Here is an 18,097-nt window from a genome sequence, read left to right as displayed (position 1 = left end):
CCCGCCCTGCAAGCTCGGCACCGGGTCGCCCCCGTGCCCCATCACCACTGCCCGGCCCTCCGCCCAGCCCCGTTTCCTAACCCTCGTCAGCCGCCCCCTCCCTCCCCTCGGCGTTCTGCCCCCAGCAAGCCTTGGGGGCGATGGGTGTGAGCCGCCCTCCCCGCCGGACCGCGGCTGGCCAGCGAGCGAGGCGGGAGGGCACGGGGGCGCTGCGTGCTCTTTTGGGGGTGGGGTGGGGGCGGGGTGGCAGACGCGGCTTGTACAGAGTGGAGACTAATAAACCTTGTCCACAGGGTGCCGGCGTCCGTCTGTGCATCTCCGAGACGGGCGCCCGGGGATCGGGTCCCCTCGGCCCCACACTCCGCTCCTGGGGAGAGGGGCGGGGAGCCACCCAGGAGACGCCTCGACGTCCGGGTGCTTCCGCCCACTAGGGCGCCCTTTCCTGAGGCCCCTGGGAAAGCGGTGCTCGCCCTGGGGAAGCAAGAGGGCCCACAGCGCCCGCCCCTGCGGAGCGGCCGGGGCAGCGAGCCGAGCGTGCTGCGAGGTATTTGGTTTCCCGTTTGCGGGAGGCTCGGGTGCCTGAGGCCCCCAGCACGGTTGGGGCTTCAGCCCGAGTGCCTCCTGGGGCTGGAAGATGGAGCGGGGTAAGGGGTGATGCCAGGGCAGGGCCCCTGGGTGGCCGCCTGCCCTCATAATGAAGGCCCCGCACGTGCTGTGCGGTGCAGGCGGGCGGAAGCTCGCTGCCGGCGAGCTCCCGGGGGGGGGGGGGGGTGTCATACCTAACTAAGCAGGGGCTCCCCAGGTAGAGTGGGCGCGTCCCCAGGAGGGCTTAGCAAGCTAACCGAACCACCTCCTTGGAGAATTTCAGGTTGCGGGTGGGGGGGCGGGGGGGCGGGTGTGCTGGGTCTTGGGTGGGTCGATTTGCTGGCTGGAGCCTGGATACACCCACCGGCCGACTCCTCTACATGGCCACTCTGCTCAGCGCCTGTTTCGGCCGCAGGAGCTGTGGACGGCTGACGAGGAACCCTGCGGCCACAGGGCAGGGCTCGGCCGATGTCCCGATGTGAGGGCACTGTTGGCCTGGCCCGAGGGTGGGAAGAAGGAAAGTCGGCTTCGGATGCCAGACGTGTTGAGCGGGCTCAGTGAAGTGGCCCCGGTTTCTGGCTTGGTCCTGGTGGCCTTTGGCGGGGGGGCGGGCAGGAGTTCCGTTTCCTCCTGATCTGTCCGTGCGGTGTCTTCCGGAGGAGGCTGGGTGAACAGGAGTGTGAAAATCGGGGGACTCCCTCCTTGACAAGCGCCCATCACCGGGCCCCTCGGCCGTGCCCAGCTTCTGAGACCAACCCCCTTCTAGGAGCGAGGAAGCCCCTCCCCAGAGTAGCCTGGACACGAGACCAACAGGGCCTTCAGAAAGTCCTTTAATAGGAACAGAATGGGAGGGCTGTGGCCCCCACCCGCTACCCCTCTGACTCCTGGGGCGAGAGGAAACAGCCGGGGTCCAGCAGCTGTGCCCCCAGTTCCCGGTACTACGGGAGCCCGGGTGGGGGAGGGGCGGCCACCCTGGGAGCAGTTCTTAGAGTCGGGATCCACAGCCTGGCTTGCATCCCTCAGGTGCCAAGGCTCTCAGCGGTGGCCTGGGCACCCTCTAGCTGGAGGTGATGGGACCCCGGTCTCCCGGTGGATGCCTGCTGCTTGGGGCTGGGGCGGCCTCCCAGGTCCAGTGCAATCCAGTGAGGTAGGCAAAAAGTCCACCCTGGCCCACCCGAGGGGAGCCCCCTGACGGGCCAGGATTGTGCGCAAGAGGCCTGGGCCAGGAACACGACGCCGATTCTCCCCCAAAGCCGTGCCCAGGCGCCTAGAGAGGAGGCAGGCGGGGTGCGCGTTCCGCCCTGGTCCCGCGCGGAGCTGGGCACCTGCGCCTTCCTCGGAGTGTCACAGAGGGCCGTGCGGAGCATGGTTCTCTCCCTCCGCCTCCATCAGCGGTCTGGGCCTCTCCGCCCCGCCCCGCCTACGGGTCGTTCTCCGCCTTCGCTGTCTCCGCGCGCCCCGCCCCGCACGCGCCCCCGCGCCCCTCGCCCAGCCCCGGGCCGGGCCCGTGGAAGTGCGTGCGCTGGTGCTTGCGGAAGTTGGAGGAGTTGTTGAAGGTGCGGTCGCAGAGGCCGCAGCGGAAGGGGCGCTCGCCCGTGTGGATGCGCGCGTGGCCGCTGAGCACCGAGGACTGCGTGAAGCCCTTGCCGCACACGCCGCAGTGGTAGGGCCGCTCGCCCGTGTGCACGCGCTCGTGGTCCCGCATGTCGGACGAGCGGCGGAACGGCTTGGCGCAGAAGCGGCAGGCGAACGGCTTCCCCACGGCCGCGCCGGCCGCCGCCGCCGCCAGCACCACCTCGGCGCGCTCGGCCGGCGGCCCCGGCCCCTGCCCGCCCGCCGCGGCCGCCTCCGGGGCCCTGCGCGGGGCTCCGGGCTCCACGCCGTGCCGGCGCTGGTGGCGCAGCAGCGGCGCCAGGGCCTTGAAGGCCCGCGGGCACCGGGCGCAGCGGTAGGGCCGCTCGCCCGTGTGCAGGCTGTAGTGGGCGCGCAGGCTGGCGGGGCCCGGGCAGCGGTGGCCGCACACGTGGCACCGGCCGGGGTCTCCGTCCGCCCGGGCCAGGTGGCCGTGCTCGTGGAACAGCAGGTCCGACACCAGCCGGAAGGCGGCGGGGCACAAGGCGCAGCGCAGCGAGCCTGGCTCCGGAGGCTCGGGGACCAGCGTGGTGTCTGTCACCTTCACCACCTGGATCTCGATGAGGTCGCCCGGGGGCGTGGGCGGGCGGCCAGCGTCGGGCAGCAGGACCTGGGGGGGTAAGAGGGGGAGGAGGAGGGGAGGCTGTGGCGCTGCCCGAGACCTCTGCGGTCTTACAGCCCCCCACCCGCACAGCCCGCGCTGCCCGACGGGGACCCTGGGTCCGGCCCCTACCGGGACCTGCGCCTGCCCGGAGCAGCCTGAGCGGCCAGCCGGCCACACCGAGTGTCCACTCCGAGGGCACCCGGCCCCGCTCATCTCGCCGACCCCGCCGTCGGCTCCCGTCTGAGTGCGGCCCCCTCCCCAGCTCCACTCGGTCCTGGCTCACTCTGATTTCGTGTCCTTTATAGAAGGAGTCGCCAGCAACCTCCGAGCGCTGTCCCTCCGCCCGCAGGACACCCCCGGCTCCGGGAGAACAGAGGCCCAGCGCGGCTCGGACACCCGCCTCCCGGAGCCCGGGGCAGCGCTCCGTAAGTGCGCGCGCGCGGAAAGAACGGGCGTCGCCGGGGCCCGCACGTGTCCCCCGCCCCCCAGGACTTCCCTCGGGCAGGGTCCCTCCCCGCACGCCCGGGACCCGACCCCAACCCTCCCGGGATCGCCCAGGGTCACCCTCCCCAACACTGCCACCCGGCTCCACGAGCCCCGCCCGGGATGCCCGAGCCCGCCCCCGAGACTCCGCCCCCGTTCATGCAAATCAAACCCCGCCCCCAGACACCGCTGGCCTCGGGCCCCGCCCCCTCAGCTCCCCCAGCACGGAGCCCTGAATACCTGGCCCCTACGCCCAAGCTTCCCGAGTCCCGCCCCCCCGCCCCCATACCCTGCACCTCGAGACCCTCACCCAGGCCCCCTTTTCACCCGCACCAGGTCCGGAGGCTCCGGGGACCGCGACTCCGGGGTCGCTGAGCTCGGGCTCGGGGGCTCCGGGCGCGCGGCGGCCATCTTGTGCCCGAGTCCCGCCCCCGAGGCCAATGAGTGCTGCGGCCGGGGGCGGGGCTCGGGCCGGCGACTGGGCTACCGCGCAGGCGCCCTGCGGGGCGGCGGGGGCGTGGCGGGGCGGCGGGGGCGTGGCCGTGGCTGGCGGGGCGGGGCGGCGGGGGCGTGGCCGGGGCTGGCGGGGCGGGGCGGGCGGGGCTGTGGAGGGGCGTGGCGGGCGTGGCGTGGCGGGCGCTCCCCGAGCCGCGGCCCCGGGGATTCCGCGCGGTTTTCGCGTTACCTCCGGGGCGGCGGCGGGGAGGAGCCGCAGCGTGGCGCGGGGAGCAAACCGAACGCCCGCCCCCGAGAGCCGGCGCGAGCAGCCCCGCGGGGCGGCAGAGAAAACCTTCTCGTGGTGACGTCATGGCGCCGAGTTCGCGAATGTGAGGTGTTTTGTTTCCCCCAAAGCCCGTGGAAAGAAACCCCGAAAACAGCGCGGACCTGAGAGGAAGCAGAGCCCCCAGGTGGGCGTGGCGTCTGGCGGGAGCAGCCCGGGGCCGCGCGTGTCCGGCAGCACCGAGGACCGGGCCCCGGGCGGGTCCGCAGCGACGTCCGGATCTCGCCTCCGCGTGGAAACAGGGTGGGGCCGCCTCTCCCTTAGCGTGTCCCGTGGGGGCGGGGAGTCCGCGTGGGAGCGGGGTGGGGCCGCCTCTCCCTTAGCGCGTCCCGTGGGAGCGGGGAGTCCGCGTGGGAGCGGGATGGGGCCGCCTCTCCTTTAGCGCGTCCCGTGGGAGCGGGGAGTCCGCGTGGGAGCGGGGTGGGGTCGCCTCTCCCTTAGCGCGTCCCGTGGGGGCGGGGAGTCCGCGTGGGAGCGGGATGGGGCCGCCTCTCCCTTAGCGCGTCCCGTAGTCCGCGTGGGAGCAGGGTGGGGCCGCCTCTCCCTTAGCGCGTCCCGTGGGGTCGGGGAGTCCGCGTGGGAGCGGGGTGGGGCCGCCTCTCCTTTAGCGCGTCCCGTGGGAGCGGGGAGTCCGCGTGGGAGCGGGGTGGGGTCGCCTCTCCCTTAGGGCGTCCCATGGGGGTGGGGGGTCCGCGTGGGAGCGGAGTGGGGCCGCCTCTCCCTTAGCGCGTCCCGTAGTCCACGTGGGAGCGGGATGGGGCCGCCTCTCCCTTAGCGCGTCCCGTGGGGTCGGGGAGTCCGCGTGGGAGCGGGATGGGGCCGCCTCTCCCTTAGCGCGTCCCGTAGTCCGCGTGGGAGCAGGGTGGGGCCGCCTCTCCCTTAGCGCGTCCCGTGGGGTCGGGGAGTCCGCGTGGGAGTGGGGTGGGGCCGCCTCTCCTTTAGCGCGTCCCGTGGGAGCGGGGAGTCCGCGTGGGAGCGGGGTGGGGTCGCCTCTCCCTTAGGGCGTCCCATGGGGGTGGGGGGTCCGCGTGGGAGCGGAGTGGGGCCGCCTCTCCCTTAGCGCGTCCCGTAGTCCACGTGGGAGCGGGATGGGGCCGCCTCTCCCTTAGCGCGTCCCGTGGGGGCGGGGAGTCCGCGTGGGAGCGGGGTGGGGCCGCCTCTCCCTTAGCTTGTCCCGTGGGAGCAGCGTGTCCGCGTGGGAGCGGGTGGGGCCGCCTCTCCCTTAGCGTGAGCCAGTTCGAGGGAGGGGGCGGCCTCCCCGTCCTGCCGGCTGCAGCCGGGCTGGGCCTCGCCTGGTGTCGGGGGCCCAGTGCATGCTGGGTGGCACTGGTACTCGAGCCCAGTTCGGGTGTCCACGCCGGCAGAGCAGCCACAGCGCCAACGCCTTGCCCCTAACGCAGGTTTTTAGAAGATTGATTTATTTATTTGAAAGGCAGAGCTACAGAGCGGCAGAGGCAGAGAGAGAGAGAAAGAGAGAGAGAGGGGCCTTCCTGCTGGTTCCCCAAATGGCCACACTGGCCGGAGCTGCGCCGATCCGAAGCCAGGAGCCAGGAGCTTCTTCCGGATCTCCCATGTGGGTGCAGGGGCCCGAGGACTTGGGCCATCTCCTGCTGCTCTCCCAGGCCACAGCAGAGAGCTGGATGGGAAGTGGAGCAGCCGGGACTAGAACCGGCGCCCGTATGGGATGCCGGCACCGCAGGTGTCAGCTTTACCCCCTACCCCACAGCACCGCCCGCCCCTAAAGCATTTAAGCACACGTTTGTGTTGTCCTCACGCAGCTGCAGCCTACTCACTCAGACACACCAGAGCCTCTCTGCTACGACGGACCAGCTCTGTGCACAAAAGGCCCCCAGAGTGACACAGTGACCCCTGCGCCCCTCCCCCAGCCCCTCCCCACGCATCGCAGACACAGCTGAGCCCTCGTGGTCTTCCACACCCGCCCGTGGCCCGCTCCCTCCCAAGGCACGCGTGGCTCTGGTTGTCACTCCCACGCACGTCTCTACCTTTGCCGCACCAGTGAACTGATACGCTGCCCTGTGTGTTCACAAGCCCTGTAATGACAGCCGGTGCTGCGGCACAGCGGGTTAAGCCTGTGGGCGCCACTTGGAGTCCCGGCTGCTCCAGCTCCCTGCTAGTGCGCCTGGCAAAGCAGCGGGAGGGTTGAGTCCTCGGGCCCCTGCACCGTCTTGGGAGGTCTGGGTGAAGCTCCAGGCTCCTGGTTTTGGTCTGGCCCAGGCTCAGCCATTGCTGTCATTTGGGGAGTGAACCAGTCTGTCTCTCCCTCTCTCCCTGTACCTCTGCCTTCCAAAGAAATAAATATCTTTTAGAAAAGGAATCGTAGGGGCCAGCGCTGTGGTGCAGCGGGTCAAGCAGCTGCCTGCAGTGCTGGCTTTTCATACGGGCGCCGGTTCAAGTCCCGGCTGCTCTGCTTCCGCTCCAGCTCCCTGCAAAGCGCCTGGGAAAGCAGCAGAGGACGGCCCAAGTCCTCGGACCCCTGCACCCGCCTGGGAGACCCAGAAGAAGCTCCTGGCTCCTGACTTTGGCCTGGTCCAGCCCTGACTATTACGGCCATTTGGGGAGTGAACCAGCGGATGGACTATCTCTCTGTGTCTCTCCCTCTCCGTAACTCTGAATTCCAGATGAATAAATAAATGTTTTTTAAAAAATAAAAAATTGTACCTTCAACCGTAGCCATCCGCGGAACTTGTTCCCACTTTCCTCGCTGACACAGATTTTGTCGTTGTCTGCGTGGACACCCACAGCCCTCACTCGCGGCGCTGTGTGGCAGCCTCCACTCGGCTACATTACAACAAGCGCTTATGCTCACGCTCATAGACCTCAGGTCGGATCCAAATTCTTATCACGACTACAGCGCTACGCCACAGATGTGCGGGCCCGTGTCTCCTCGAAAGGGAGCAGTACTCTGTAGGTTGTGTTCCTGGGGCTTGAGTGGCTGGGCCAAAGAAGAGGAACGTCTTCGGCCTCCAGCCACTGAGCCGGGCAGCTATCTGACCTCTGTCTGCAGAGCTGTGCCCTGCGTGTCACGAGCGCGGGCGTTTGTGCCTGCGGGCCCTCTCAGCCACAAAATACATCACAGATTATATTCCGGACAGAGCCCAGGCTGCCTCCTGTTCTCCTTGTCGAGATTTAACCCACGTTGAACGTTTTCATGGTCCCTAGGAGCCTTGTGTGCACCTGCTGACTGATGGGTAAATGAGCTCTCGCTGCCAGCTTCCTGTTGGGAGTGCGTGGTGCCCACCTCGCGCAGCTGCTAAGGAGTCACGGTAAGGCTGGATCCTGGTGGTCACGGCCTGGCTCCTGCAGGACCCGACGCTCACGTCTGGCCACAGGGAGGCCTCCAGGAAACGGCGGGAGGAATCCCAGACCCGGACCCAGAAGAAGCAGGGTCTGGCCTGGCTTCCGGTGGCCCCTGCTTGCTGTGAGCTGTGAAGCCCTGACCACATCACTCCTCCCTGAGCCTGGATCCCCGTCTTTGAGAATGAGTCTAAAGTGCCCGGTGTGCGTCAGAGCGCCTGGGTTCAGCTCCTGGCTCTGGGTCTGGCTTCCAGCTTCCTGCTTACGGAGACCCAGGGAGGTAATGATGAGGGCTTCGTACTTGTACCCGTGCAGGAGTAGACTGAGTTCCTGGCCCAGCCCCGGCCGCTGTAGGCTCTGAGCGAACCGATGGATGGAAGCTCGCTCTTTGTCTCTCAAATAATGATGATGACAATGATAATTCGAAAGGGGGCTTGGCGCTGTGCCGCAGTGGGTTAAGCTGCAGCTTGCCACACTGGCAGTCTACATTTGAGCACTGATTCAAGACCTGGCTCCCTGCTACTGTGTCTGGGCAGGTAGTGGAAGGTGGCCCAAGTACCTGGACCCCTGTCTCCCACGTGGAAGGTCAGGATAGGTTTCCTGGCTCCTGATTTTTTGGCCTGGCTGATGGCTATTGTGGCCATTTGGGGAGTGAATCAGTGGATGCAAGCGCGCTCGCTCGCTCTCCCTCTCTCTCTCTCTCTCTGCCTTCCAAATAAATGAATCTTTAAAAACAATAGTTTTGTAGCCGGCGCTGTGGCGCTAGTGAATTCCTGCATTAGTGCGTTGGATGGGGGTGCCTAAGTGAATGAACACAGAGCTGGCAACTCTGAGGTCCTAGGCCAGCAGTCACCCTCAGATCTGCCCGTTGGGACTGCAGTCAGTCATACTGACAACTTTAACTGACGTCTTCCGAGAACTCATCAAGTGTCAGGCAGGGACCAGCCCCTCGAAGCTGAAAGTGAAACTTCTGCGGTTAAGAAAGAGTGCAGAACCAATTATACGCATCACCGCTGATTCGATGTGAGAACTGAATCATGGCCGGTTACAGCACTGCAGTGATGACTACCACGTGAAAATCTCAGTCTTTAAGAAACACACAATATTTTTTATTAATTTACTTTTTCTTCTACATTTTCTGATTTGCTCTTCATTCATGATTTTGTTCTACATACGCCTAGGTCACTCTACATCCTTAACTACATCTCGAACAATCAACAACATAAAAATAAACAGTTCACACACGCAAAACCAGGATGCCTCGGCCGGCGCCGTGGCTCATCAGGCTAATCCTCCGCCTTGCGGCGCCGGCACACCGGGTTCTAGTCCCGGTTGGGGCGCCAGACTCTATCCCGGTTGCCCCTCTTCCAGGCCAGCTCTCTGCTGTGGCCCGGGAAGGCAGTGGAGGATGGCCCAAGTGCTTGGGCCCTGCACCCGCATGGGAGACCAGGAGAAGCACCTGGCTCCTGGCTTCGGATCAGCGCGATGTGCCAGCCGCGGCGGCCATTGGAGGGTGAACCAACGGCAAAAAGGAAGACCTTCCTCTCTGTTTCTCTCTCACTATCCACTCTGCCTGTCAAAAAAAACCAAAAAACCAAAAAAAAACAGGACGCCTCTTTCACCCCTATCATTCCCCTGCCACTGGCACCGATGCCGTCGGCACTAAGGCGGGAATGTGGGTTACCCAGACCACGGGCCTTCAAAGCCCCACGCAAATCGCCCTGAAGGACTGCGAGAGCGGCCGCAGGCCTCTGAACACAGGTGAACTTATCTGAGTCCTCCCTCATTGGTGGGGTTCTAGCTCACAAAACGTAGTTAACAGCTAACACCCTACAGAACAGGAAGGGATGTTTCCCTTACGGCTTAGCAAAAAGCTTAGCGCAGTTTTGTTTCAGGCTCACAGCTGCTGTAGGCTTAGCATCGTCGCCCGGTGTGGGGAAGATTAATCAGCTTTCTTTCAGGGAGAGGGAGAGAGGGATCCTGCATCTGCTGGTTCATCGCCCAGACGGCCACAGTGGCCAGGCTGGGCCAGGCTGGGCTCCGTCCAGGTCTCCCACGTGGGTGCAGGCGCCCCGCACTCGGGTCCTCTGCTGCTTCCCCAGGGGCATTAGCAGGGAGCTGGGTCAGAAGTGGAGCAGCCGGGACTCGAACCTCGCAGGCTACGGCTTGATGCAACCACACCACCAACCGTCAGGTACGAATTTGAGCGTACAGGGCACTGGAGATGTGTGTGAGCAGTGGCTAGTCTGTCTGTCTGTCTTTCTTTCTTTTTTTTTTTTTTAATTTATTTATTTACAGAGACAGAAGGAGAGGCAGAGAGAGAGGGAGAGAGGGAGAGGCCTTCCATCCGCTGGTTTACGCCCCAATCGGCCACAACGGCCGGAGCTGCGCCGATCCGAAGCCAGGAGCCTGGAGCTGCACCCGGGTCTCCCACGGGGGTGCAGGGGCCAGGACCCGGGCCGCCTCATGCTGCTTCCAGGCCGTAGCTGGGAGCTGCGGGAAGTGGAGCAGCCGGGACTCGAACCCGCTCCATGGATGGAGCGCCGGGCGCCTAGCCCGCCGCACCGCAGCCCCCCGGTGTTTGGGCGGCTCCTTCCCCACTCTGGCCTCCCCTTTCCCCTGTCTGTAATGCGGCGGCCGATCACGAACACGGGGCCGCACGCGGGAAGCGCCTCCGTGGCCGGTGACGGTCCGAGGCAGCGGTGGGCCCGAGCGGCGCGCGGACCGTTCCTCCCGGGCCCGGGGTTCCGGCCGGAGCACTTTCGCAGCCTCGCCCCGGCGCCTGTCCTCGGAAGCAGAGATTTCGCTCCTCCAGCGGGGCCTTCGCTGGCCGCCGTGCCCGCCCGGGGAGGCGGCGCCGATGGCCGGCCCGACGGGCGCAGGGGGCGGGCGGCGCCAGCACCGCGGCGCTCCGAGCAGGCGGGGACAGAACTCCGGGACTCACGGCTGCGGGCGGGCACCATCGAGAGCTGGGCCGCGTATAGAGGGGACGGGGCGGAGGGCAGCGAGAGGCGGCGTGCGGCTAGACGGGCAGGGGCCATAGAGAGGCCCGCGCGGCTAGAGGGGCCGGCGCGGGGCGGTGTGGGAGCGCGGTTGGCCTCCGGAGGAGCTCGGCCTGGGGGCTGGGCTGCCAGGCGGGCTTTCGTGTCGCTGCCCTTTGCCGCTTGTGCCAACCGGGGCGGGCATCTGTGGAACGGCAAACAAAAGGCCCCATAATGGCAGCTGTTGGTCGTTTGAACGCACTGGTGGCGGTTCTGCGCACACGCTGCTGCGTGCGGTGCCAGCACCGCCTGTGGGCACTGGTTCGAGTCCCAGCTGCTCGACTTCTGATCCAGCTCCTGCTGACAGCCCGAGAGAGCAGCAGGAGATGGCCCTTGCCACCCACGTGAGACCCAGGTGGAGTTCCGGGCTCCTGGCTTCACCTGTTGTAGCCCCGGCCATTGTGGTCATTTGGTCATTTGGTCATGAACCAGCAGGTGAATGGTCTCTCTGTCTAACTCTGCCTTTCAAATAAATAAGTAAAAAGTAAGAGAAAGCGATGCCAACAGCTGAAGCTAGAACAGTTTGAAGAACGAATTAACAGCAATATGGAAGTAGAACCTGCAGCACAGAGCGGGTATCTGACTATACAGCTAGGCCACGTGACTGGACAGGGACGTGGAGCAGAGGCACACGGCCTGTGCCGGACCGTTTCCGCGTGCACGGCGGTGGAGCAGGGCTTCCCCACCCCAGCTGTGGGCTGCAGGCTGCGGCTTCCTAAGCAGCAGGTGTGGCTCGGGAGAAGTGGCTGCAGAGGGGTGACGGGCACGGCCTCGGCCAGGGGTCATGTCAGCAGCCCGGCTGACGCTTGGCCTCTGGCCCTCTTCCCCCAGCCGCAGCCCCAGTGTCGTCAGCAGGAGAACCCCTGCCGATCCCGGCCGAGGTGCTGCTCGGAAGCGCCAGTCGTCACCAGCCAGGAGGGCTTGAAGAACTGGCGCGGCCCAGGGAAGCCCGAGGGGACTGAGCTCCTGGGACAGAACCAAGGCGCAGGGCTACGAGCAGGACATCTGGATAAGGCTTGCGTTTCAGTGAGTGATGCGTCTGTTGGTTCGTGCACGGTAACAGGTGCCCTGTACAGGGGAAAGTCACCAGTCACCGGGGACCTGGGCACTGTGCGTGGCCATCTGCTTTGAACGGTTCTGAACGTCTTGTTTGAGGGGCAGAACTCCCGTCTGGTAACTCCTCAAATGCCCACAAAGAAGCCAGGACCTCCATCTAGCCCTGAGGTGACGGGAGCCCAAGTCCTCCAGCTGTCTCCCCTGCTGCTCCCGGGGCGCTGGGGCCCAGAGCTGGGGCTGGGAACTCCGGACTCCCCTGGGGAACCTGAGTGTCTACGCTGACTCCTTAGCTGCCTAGGCCAAATGCCTGCTCCCTCACAGCGATTCCATTCCTGTAGCTCCAAATTCTGTACTACCTGATCAGAACTCTCTCTCTTTACTCTAAGGTAGAATTCGAAATTCTGTGATTTAAAGTCTCTATGTGAATAACTCTAAAACGGGCCTAAAGCCAACAGTGTGTGAGAAGCACACAGACACAGGATTGCAGGGCGCTTAAAAAATGCGTGGAGAGGCCGGCGCCGCGGCTCACTAGGCTAATCCTTCACCTTGCGGCGCCGGCACACCGGGTTCTAGTCCCGGTTGGGGTGCCAGATTCTATCCCGGTTGCCCCTCTTCCAGGCCAGCTCTCTGCTGTGGCCTGGGAAGGCAGTGGAGGATGGCCCAAGTGCTTGGGCCCTGCACCCACATGGGAGACCAGGAGAAGCACCTGGCTCCTGGCTTTGGATCAGCGAGATGCGCTGGCCGAAGCGGCCATTGGAGGGTGAACCAACGGCAAAAAGGAAGACCTTTCTCTCTGTCTCTCTCTCACTATTCACTCTGCCTGTCCAAAAAAAAAAAAAAAAAAAAAAAAAAATGCGTGGATAAGGGGTGCATGGGAGACACTATGGCTGGGCTGACAGAACTCGGGTTGCAGCACTAGGGGAAGGCGTGGTGGTGTCTCCGTGCGACGCTGCTGTAGGACCGCGTTCCCAGAGCGGAGGTGGCCTCGGGCTGACCTCCAGTGTCACTCCCTGGCGGTGGTGGCCGCGCTTCCGGAGCGAGGCTGCCGCAGTCGGGTTCCTCTTTCTTCTGACTTCTCCCTGACCCACCTCCTCCAGCGCCCGGTGACACGCGGCTCCCCGGTGTCCCTTTTGCACTGGCTGTTTTTAAATTGTGAGAAAATACACGTAAGATGTATCATTTCGACCATTTTTAAAGTTCAGTCGCCGGGATCCAGTCTCCGCCGTCCACCTGCAGAACATTCTTGCCGCGGAACTAAACGCCCGGTCCCCCGCCTGCCGGCTCCTCGCCCTCTCTTGTCTCGCAGCGTCGGCCTCTTCTTGGGCCCTCACTGTTACTGACGGTCTGTCTTTGTGCCCGATGTCACGTGCCAACCAGCAGCTTTCATTCACTTCTCTTCCCTAAATCAGGTCAGAGGCTCCTCCACGCAGGATCGAGTTCCGTCCAGATGAACCCAGGGAGCGGTCAAAGTATTTGAAAGGGAGTGGGGAGAGAGAGAGAGAGAGAGAGAGAGAGGACGTCTAGAGTGCCTGTGTTGCAGGGACTGTGCTAGGCCAAAGCCGGAAGCTGGGACCTCCACCGGGGTCTCCCGCGTGGACGGCGAGGACCCAAGTCCACAGGCTGTCACCGCTACATTAGGAGGCTGAACTTGAAGGTTGGGCGGAGACCAACTCGGATCTGACATGAGGTGCAGGTGTTCCAGGAAGGGTTTTTTTTAATTTAATTTTTAAGATGCATTGACTTATTTGAGAGGTAGAGTCACAGAGAGGCGGGAGGGACGAGAGGTCTTCCATCCGCTGCCTCACTCCCCGGTGGCCACAACGGCTGGGCCAGGCCAAACCCGGGCGCCTCTTCCCAGTCTCAGGCGGGTGCAGGGCCCGGCACTGGGCCATCGCCCGGGGCTCTCCTAGGCGCGTGAGCAGGGCGCTGATCCCAAGTCGGGCGGCAGGGCCGGTGGGCTCGGGTGCAGCGGGGGCCCACCCGTGCCCGAGGCCGGCTGCCAGGGTGAGCGCTGCCAGCCCCTTTCCCTTTCCGCTCGGCCAGTGCCTGGGGCTTGGGCTTAGCCTTTGGTGGGCAGCGAGGAACAAGACAAAGGCCGTGACCTCCCGTGGATGGCCGTGCTCACCTAGAGGACCGTCCCTCACGGCGTCCCGACGTAATGACCGCTGCTCACGGCGTCCCCGACGTAATGACCGCTGCTCACGGCGTCCCGATGTAATGACCATCCCTCACGGCGTCCCGACGTACTGACCGCGGCTCACGGCGTCCCGACGTACTGACCGCGGCTCACGGCGTCCCCGACGTACTGACCACAGCTCACGGCGTCCCGACGTACTGACCGCGGCTCACGGCGTCCCCGACGTAATGACCGCTGCTCACGGCGTCCCCGACGTACTGACCGCGGCTCACGGCGTCCCCGACGTACTGACCGCGGCTCACGGCGTCCCGACGTAATGACTGTTCTCACCTAGACGACCATCCCTGACAGTGTCCCGACATAATGACCGCGGCTCACGGCGTCCCGACGTAATGACCGCGGCTCACGGCGTCCCGACGTAATGACCGCGGCTCACGGCGTCCCGACGTAATGACCGCGGCTCACGGCGTCCTGACGTACTGACCGCGGCTCACGGCGTCCAGACGTAATGACTGTTCTCACCTAGACGACGGTCTCACGGCGTCCCGACGTAATGACCGCGGCTCACGGCGTCCCAACGTACTGACCGCTGCTCACGGCGTCCCCGACGTAATGACCGCGGCTCACGGCGTCCCGACGTAATGACTGTTCTCACCTAGACGACGGTCTCACGGCGTCCTGACGTAATGACCGCGGCTCACGGCGTCCTGACGTAGTGACCGTTCCTCACCTAGACGACGGTCTCACAGCGTCCTGACGTAATGACCGCGGCTCACGGCGTCCCGACGTACTGACCGCGGCTCACGGCGTCCTGACGTAATGACTGTTCTCACCTAGACGACGGTCTCACGGTGTCCCAATGTAATGACCGCGGCTCACGGCGTCCTGACGTAATGACCGCGGCTCACGGCGTCCTGACGTAATGACTGTTCTCACCTAGACGACGGTCTCACGGTGTCCCGACGTAATGACCGCGGCTCACGGCGTCCCGACGTAATGACCGCGGCTCACGGCGTCCTGACGTAATGACCGCGGCTCACGGCGTCCTGACGTAATGACTGTTCTCACCTAGACGACGGTCTCACGGCGTCCCGACGTACTGACCGCGGCTCACGGCGTCCCCGACGTACTGACCGCGGCTCACGGCGTCCTGACGTAATGACCGCGGCTCACGGCGTCCCTGACGTAATGACCGCGGCTCACGGCGTCCTGACGTAATGACTGTTCTCACCTAGACGACGGCCTCACGGTGTCCCGATGTAATGACTGCGGCTCACGGCGTCCTGACGTAATGACCGCGGCTCACGGCGTCCTGACGTAATGACCGCGGCTCACGGCGTCCTGACGTAATGACTGTTCTCACCTAGACGACGGTCTCACGGCGTCCCGACGTACTGACCGCGGCTCACGGCGTCCCCGACGTACTGACCGCGGCTCACGGCGTCCTGACGTAATGACCGCGGCTCACGGCGTCCCTGACGTAATGACCGCGGCTCACGGCGTCCTGACGTAATGACTGTTCTCACCTAGACGACGGCCTCACGGTGTCCCGATGTAATGACTGCGGCTCACGGCGTCCCCGACGTACTGACCGCGGCTCACGGCGTCCTGACGTAATGACTGTTCTCACCTAGACGACGGCCTCACGGTGTCCCGATGTAATGACTGCGGCTCACGGCGTCCTGACGTAATGACCGCGGCTCACGGCGTCCTGACGTAATGACTGTTCTCACCTAGACCACGGTCTCACGGCGTCCCGACGTACTGACCGCGGCTCACGGCGTCCCCGACGTACTGACCGCGGCTCACGGCGTCCCGACATAATGACCGCGGCTCACGGCGTCCTGACGTAATGACTGTTCTCACCTAGACGACGGTCTCACGGCGTCCTGACGTAATGACCGTTCTTCACCTAGACGACCATCCCTCACGGCGTCCCGACGTAATGACCGCGGCTCACGGCGTCCTGACGTAGTGACCGTTCCTCACCTAGACGACGGTCTCACAGCGTCCTGACGTAATGACGTAACGACAGTTCCTCACCTAGACGACCGTTGTTCATGGCATCCTGACGTAACGACCATTGCTCATGTTGGTCACAGAGCTCTGATGTAATGACCGTTCTCACCTAGACGACTGTCGCTCACGGCGCTCTGACGTAATGACCGTTCCCAGCGGACACCCACCCCCCACCGGGGTCCCCCCTGAGCTCTGGCCTCCCCAGGTCCTCAGCACTGGCTTCCCAGTGGACACCCACCCCCCACCTGGATCCCCCCCCCCCGAGCTCTGGCCTCCCCACCGGGATCCCCCCTGAGCTCTGGCCTCCCCACCTGGATCCCCCCCCCCCCCGAGCTCTGGCCTCCCCAGGTCCTCAGCACTGGCTTCCCAGTGGACACCCACCCCCCACCTGGATCCCCCCCCCCCCGAGCTCTGGCCTCCCCACCTGGATTCCCCCCCCCCCCGAGCTCTGGCCTCCCCAGGTCCTCAGCACTGGCTTCCCAGTGGACACCCACCCCCCACCTGGATCCCCCCCCCCCCGAGCTCTGGCCTCCCCACCTGGATTCCCCCCCCTCCCCGAGCTCTGGCCTCCCCAGGTCCTCAGCACTGGCTTCTCAGTGGACAGCCTCTTCCCTGAGCCAGGCTGCTCCGCCTCTCCGTCTTTGCTAATCCCAGGAAAGGGTCCCGGCACCCGCAGAAGGCTTGGCCCTCACAGAGGCGTTCGTCTTTTTTTTTTTTTTTTGACAGGCAGAGTGGACAGTGAGAGAGAGAGACAGAGAGAAAGGTCTTCCTTTTTGCCGTTGGTTCACCCTCCAATGGCCACCGCAGCCGGCGCACTGCGGCCGGTGCACCGCGCTGATCCGAAGGACCCTGGGGTGCAGGGCCCAAGCACTTGGGCCATCCTCCACTGCCTTCCCGGGCCACAGCAGAGAGCTGGACTGGAAGAGAGGCAACCGGGACAGAATCCGGCGCCCCGACCGGGACTAGAACCCGGTGTGCCGGCGCCGCAGGCGGAGGATTAGCCTGTTGAGCCACGGCGCCAGCCGAGGCATTCGTCTTTTGCAGGGCTGTGGCTCAGGACCACAGCACTTTCCGTTTCAAAGAGAACTCCAGTGTTCAGTACATTCGCGAAGCGGTGCACCTCCTTCCGCTCTAACCCCGGCACCCTTCCGGTAGCTCACTCTGCTCCCTTCCGTCTCCGTGGACGTGCCCCTCCCAGGCACTGCTGGGAACCCTGCGGTCCTCTGTTTGGACTGCGCGGGTGGACCGCTTTCCACTCGGGGCGATGCGTTTGTGGCACGGAGCGGCTCTTCACCCAGCTGTGTGCACGGCGCCGTGCCTCACAGCTCCGCCGTCTGTTGGGACAGCACGCCCGACTGCAGACTTCACAAAAGAGGGTCGTGAGCACTTGGCGCCGGACAGTCAGAGCACAGCCGCGCGTGCCTGGCCCCCTGGGCGCGTCGCCTCCCCGTGGAGGACATGATGGCCGGGTGCTCCGTGAGGCAGTCTAGCCCCCACTCTGGGGGCTGGCGTTACGGCGCGCTGATTAAGCCCTGGGCGCCAGTTCTCGTCCCGGCTGCTCCACTTCCAATCCAGTCCCCAGCTAATGCGTGGGGGAGGCAGCAGAAGATGGCCCAAGTGTCTGGGCTCCTGCCACCCAGTGGGAGTGGGAGACCCGGATGTCGTTCCAGGCTGCTGGCTTTGGCCTGGTCCAGCCCTGACCATTGTGGCCATTTGAGGAATGGACCAATGGGTGGAGGGTCTCTCTCCCTCTCTGTCTGTAACTTTGCCTTTGAAATGAATCTTTTTTTTTTTTAACCCCACTTTCCCCAAACTGCACTCTCTCTGCAAGACCAGCCTCGGTCCCCTCCAAGGGTGATGAGTCTGTGACTCAGTGGCTTCCCAGGAGGCCGCACCTCTCAAAGGTTGCACTGGGGACCAAGCCTCTGGGGGCACACGGGAGCCCCGTGCAAGCCTCCCACGCCGCCTTGTTTAAACGCCTGTCGGGTTGCTGCCACCTTGAGGTTGTGACTGGCGACGCCGCGTGTGTGTGCACGTGGGGTTTCGCAGTGGACGCGTGTCTCGGTCGTGTTGGATGATTGTGCAGGAGCGGGATGGCTGGGTCACGAGGTGGGGATGTGCACGTTTGAGGGATGCGCCAGGTTCAAGTCCTGCAGCGCCTCGCACTTGGGCCCAGGGCCTTCACATACCGGTGGTCGCTGCAGGCACCCACACCATCCATTCAGCTTCCTTTCCAGGCCCTCCCTGTCACACCTGCCCCCCAGACTGGACAGGGGCCTTCAGCAAGGAAGTGGCCCGGCAGCTGGCGGACACGCCCGCCCTGGGTGACTCAGGCCTGCGGCGGGGAGCAGTCTCCGCCCCTGCCTCGCCGTGTAGCACGGGCAGGTCAGGGTAATGTTGCTCCCCTCGGTTCCCCTCTCCCAGGCTCCTACCTGGCCGTTAGG

The 18,097-nt window shown here is 64.8% G+C and overlaps 1 protein-coding gene across 1 annotated transcript; it reads right to left on the bottom strand.

Moving 5' to 3' along the window:
- Positions 1 to 1,308: 1,308 nt before the first annotated feature.
- ZNF784 (zinc finger protein 784) lies at positions 1,309 to 3,715 on the bottom strand. Its single transcript, XM_062176729.1, has 2 exons — positions 3,638 to 3,715; positions 1,309 to 2,827 (listed from the first exon to the last, which is right to left on the bottom strand). Exons 1-2 carry the CDS (start codon positions 3,713 to 3,715, stop codon positions 2,006 to 2,008), a joined length of 900 nt encoding a protein of 299 aa, XP_062032713.1. The 3' UTR covers positions 1,309 to 2,005.
- Positions 3,716 to 18,097: the final 14,382 nt, after the last annotated feature.

Source organism: Lepus europaeus, chromosome 19, assembly GCF_033115175.1.
Source record: "Lepus europaeus isolate LE1 chromosome 19, mLepTim1.pri, whole genome shotgun sequence".
NCBI classification, from domain to species: Eukaryota; Metazoa; Chordata; class Mammalia; order Lagomorpha; family Leporidae; genus Lepus; species Lepus europaeus.
Note: the sequence above shows the minus strand (reverse complement) of the source record. Positions and strands in the feature narration are given on the sequence as shown.

What these genes read in the sequence shown, in the direction of transcription:
- ZNF784 (XM_062176729.1), bottom strand. Translation starts at nt 3,715, where the DNA reads ATGGCCGCCGCGCGCCCGGAGCCCCCGAGCCCGAGCTCAGCGACCCCG. An exon ending in CCCCGGAGCCTCCGGACCTG is followed by an intron (nt 2,828 to 3,637) that starts GTGCGGGTGAAA and finishes TTACCCCCCCAG; the next exon opens with GTCCTGCTGCCCGACGCTGG.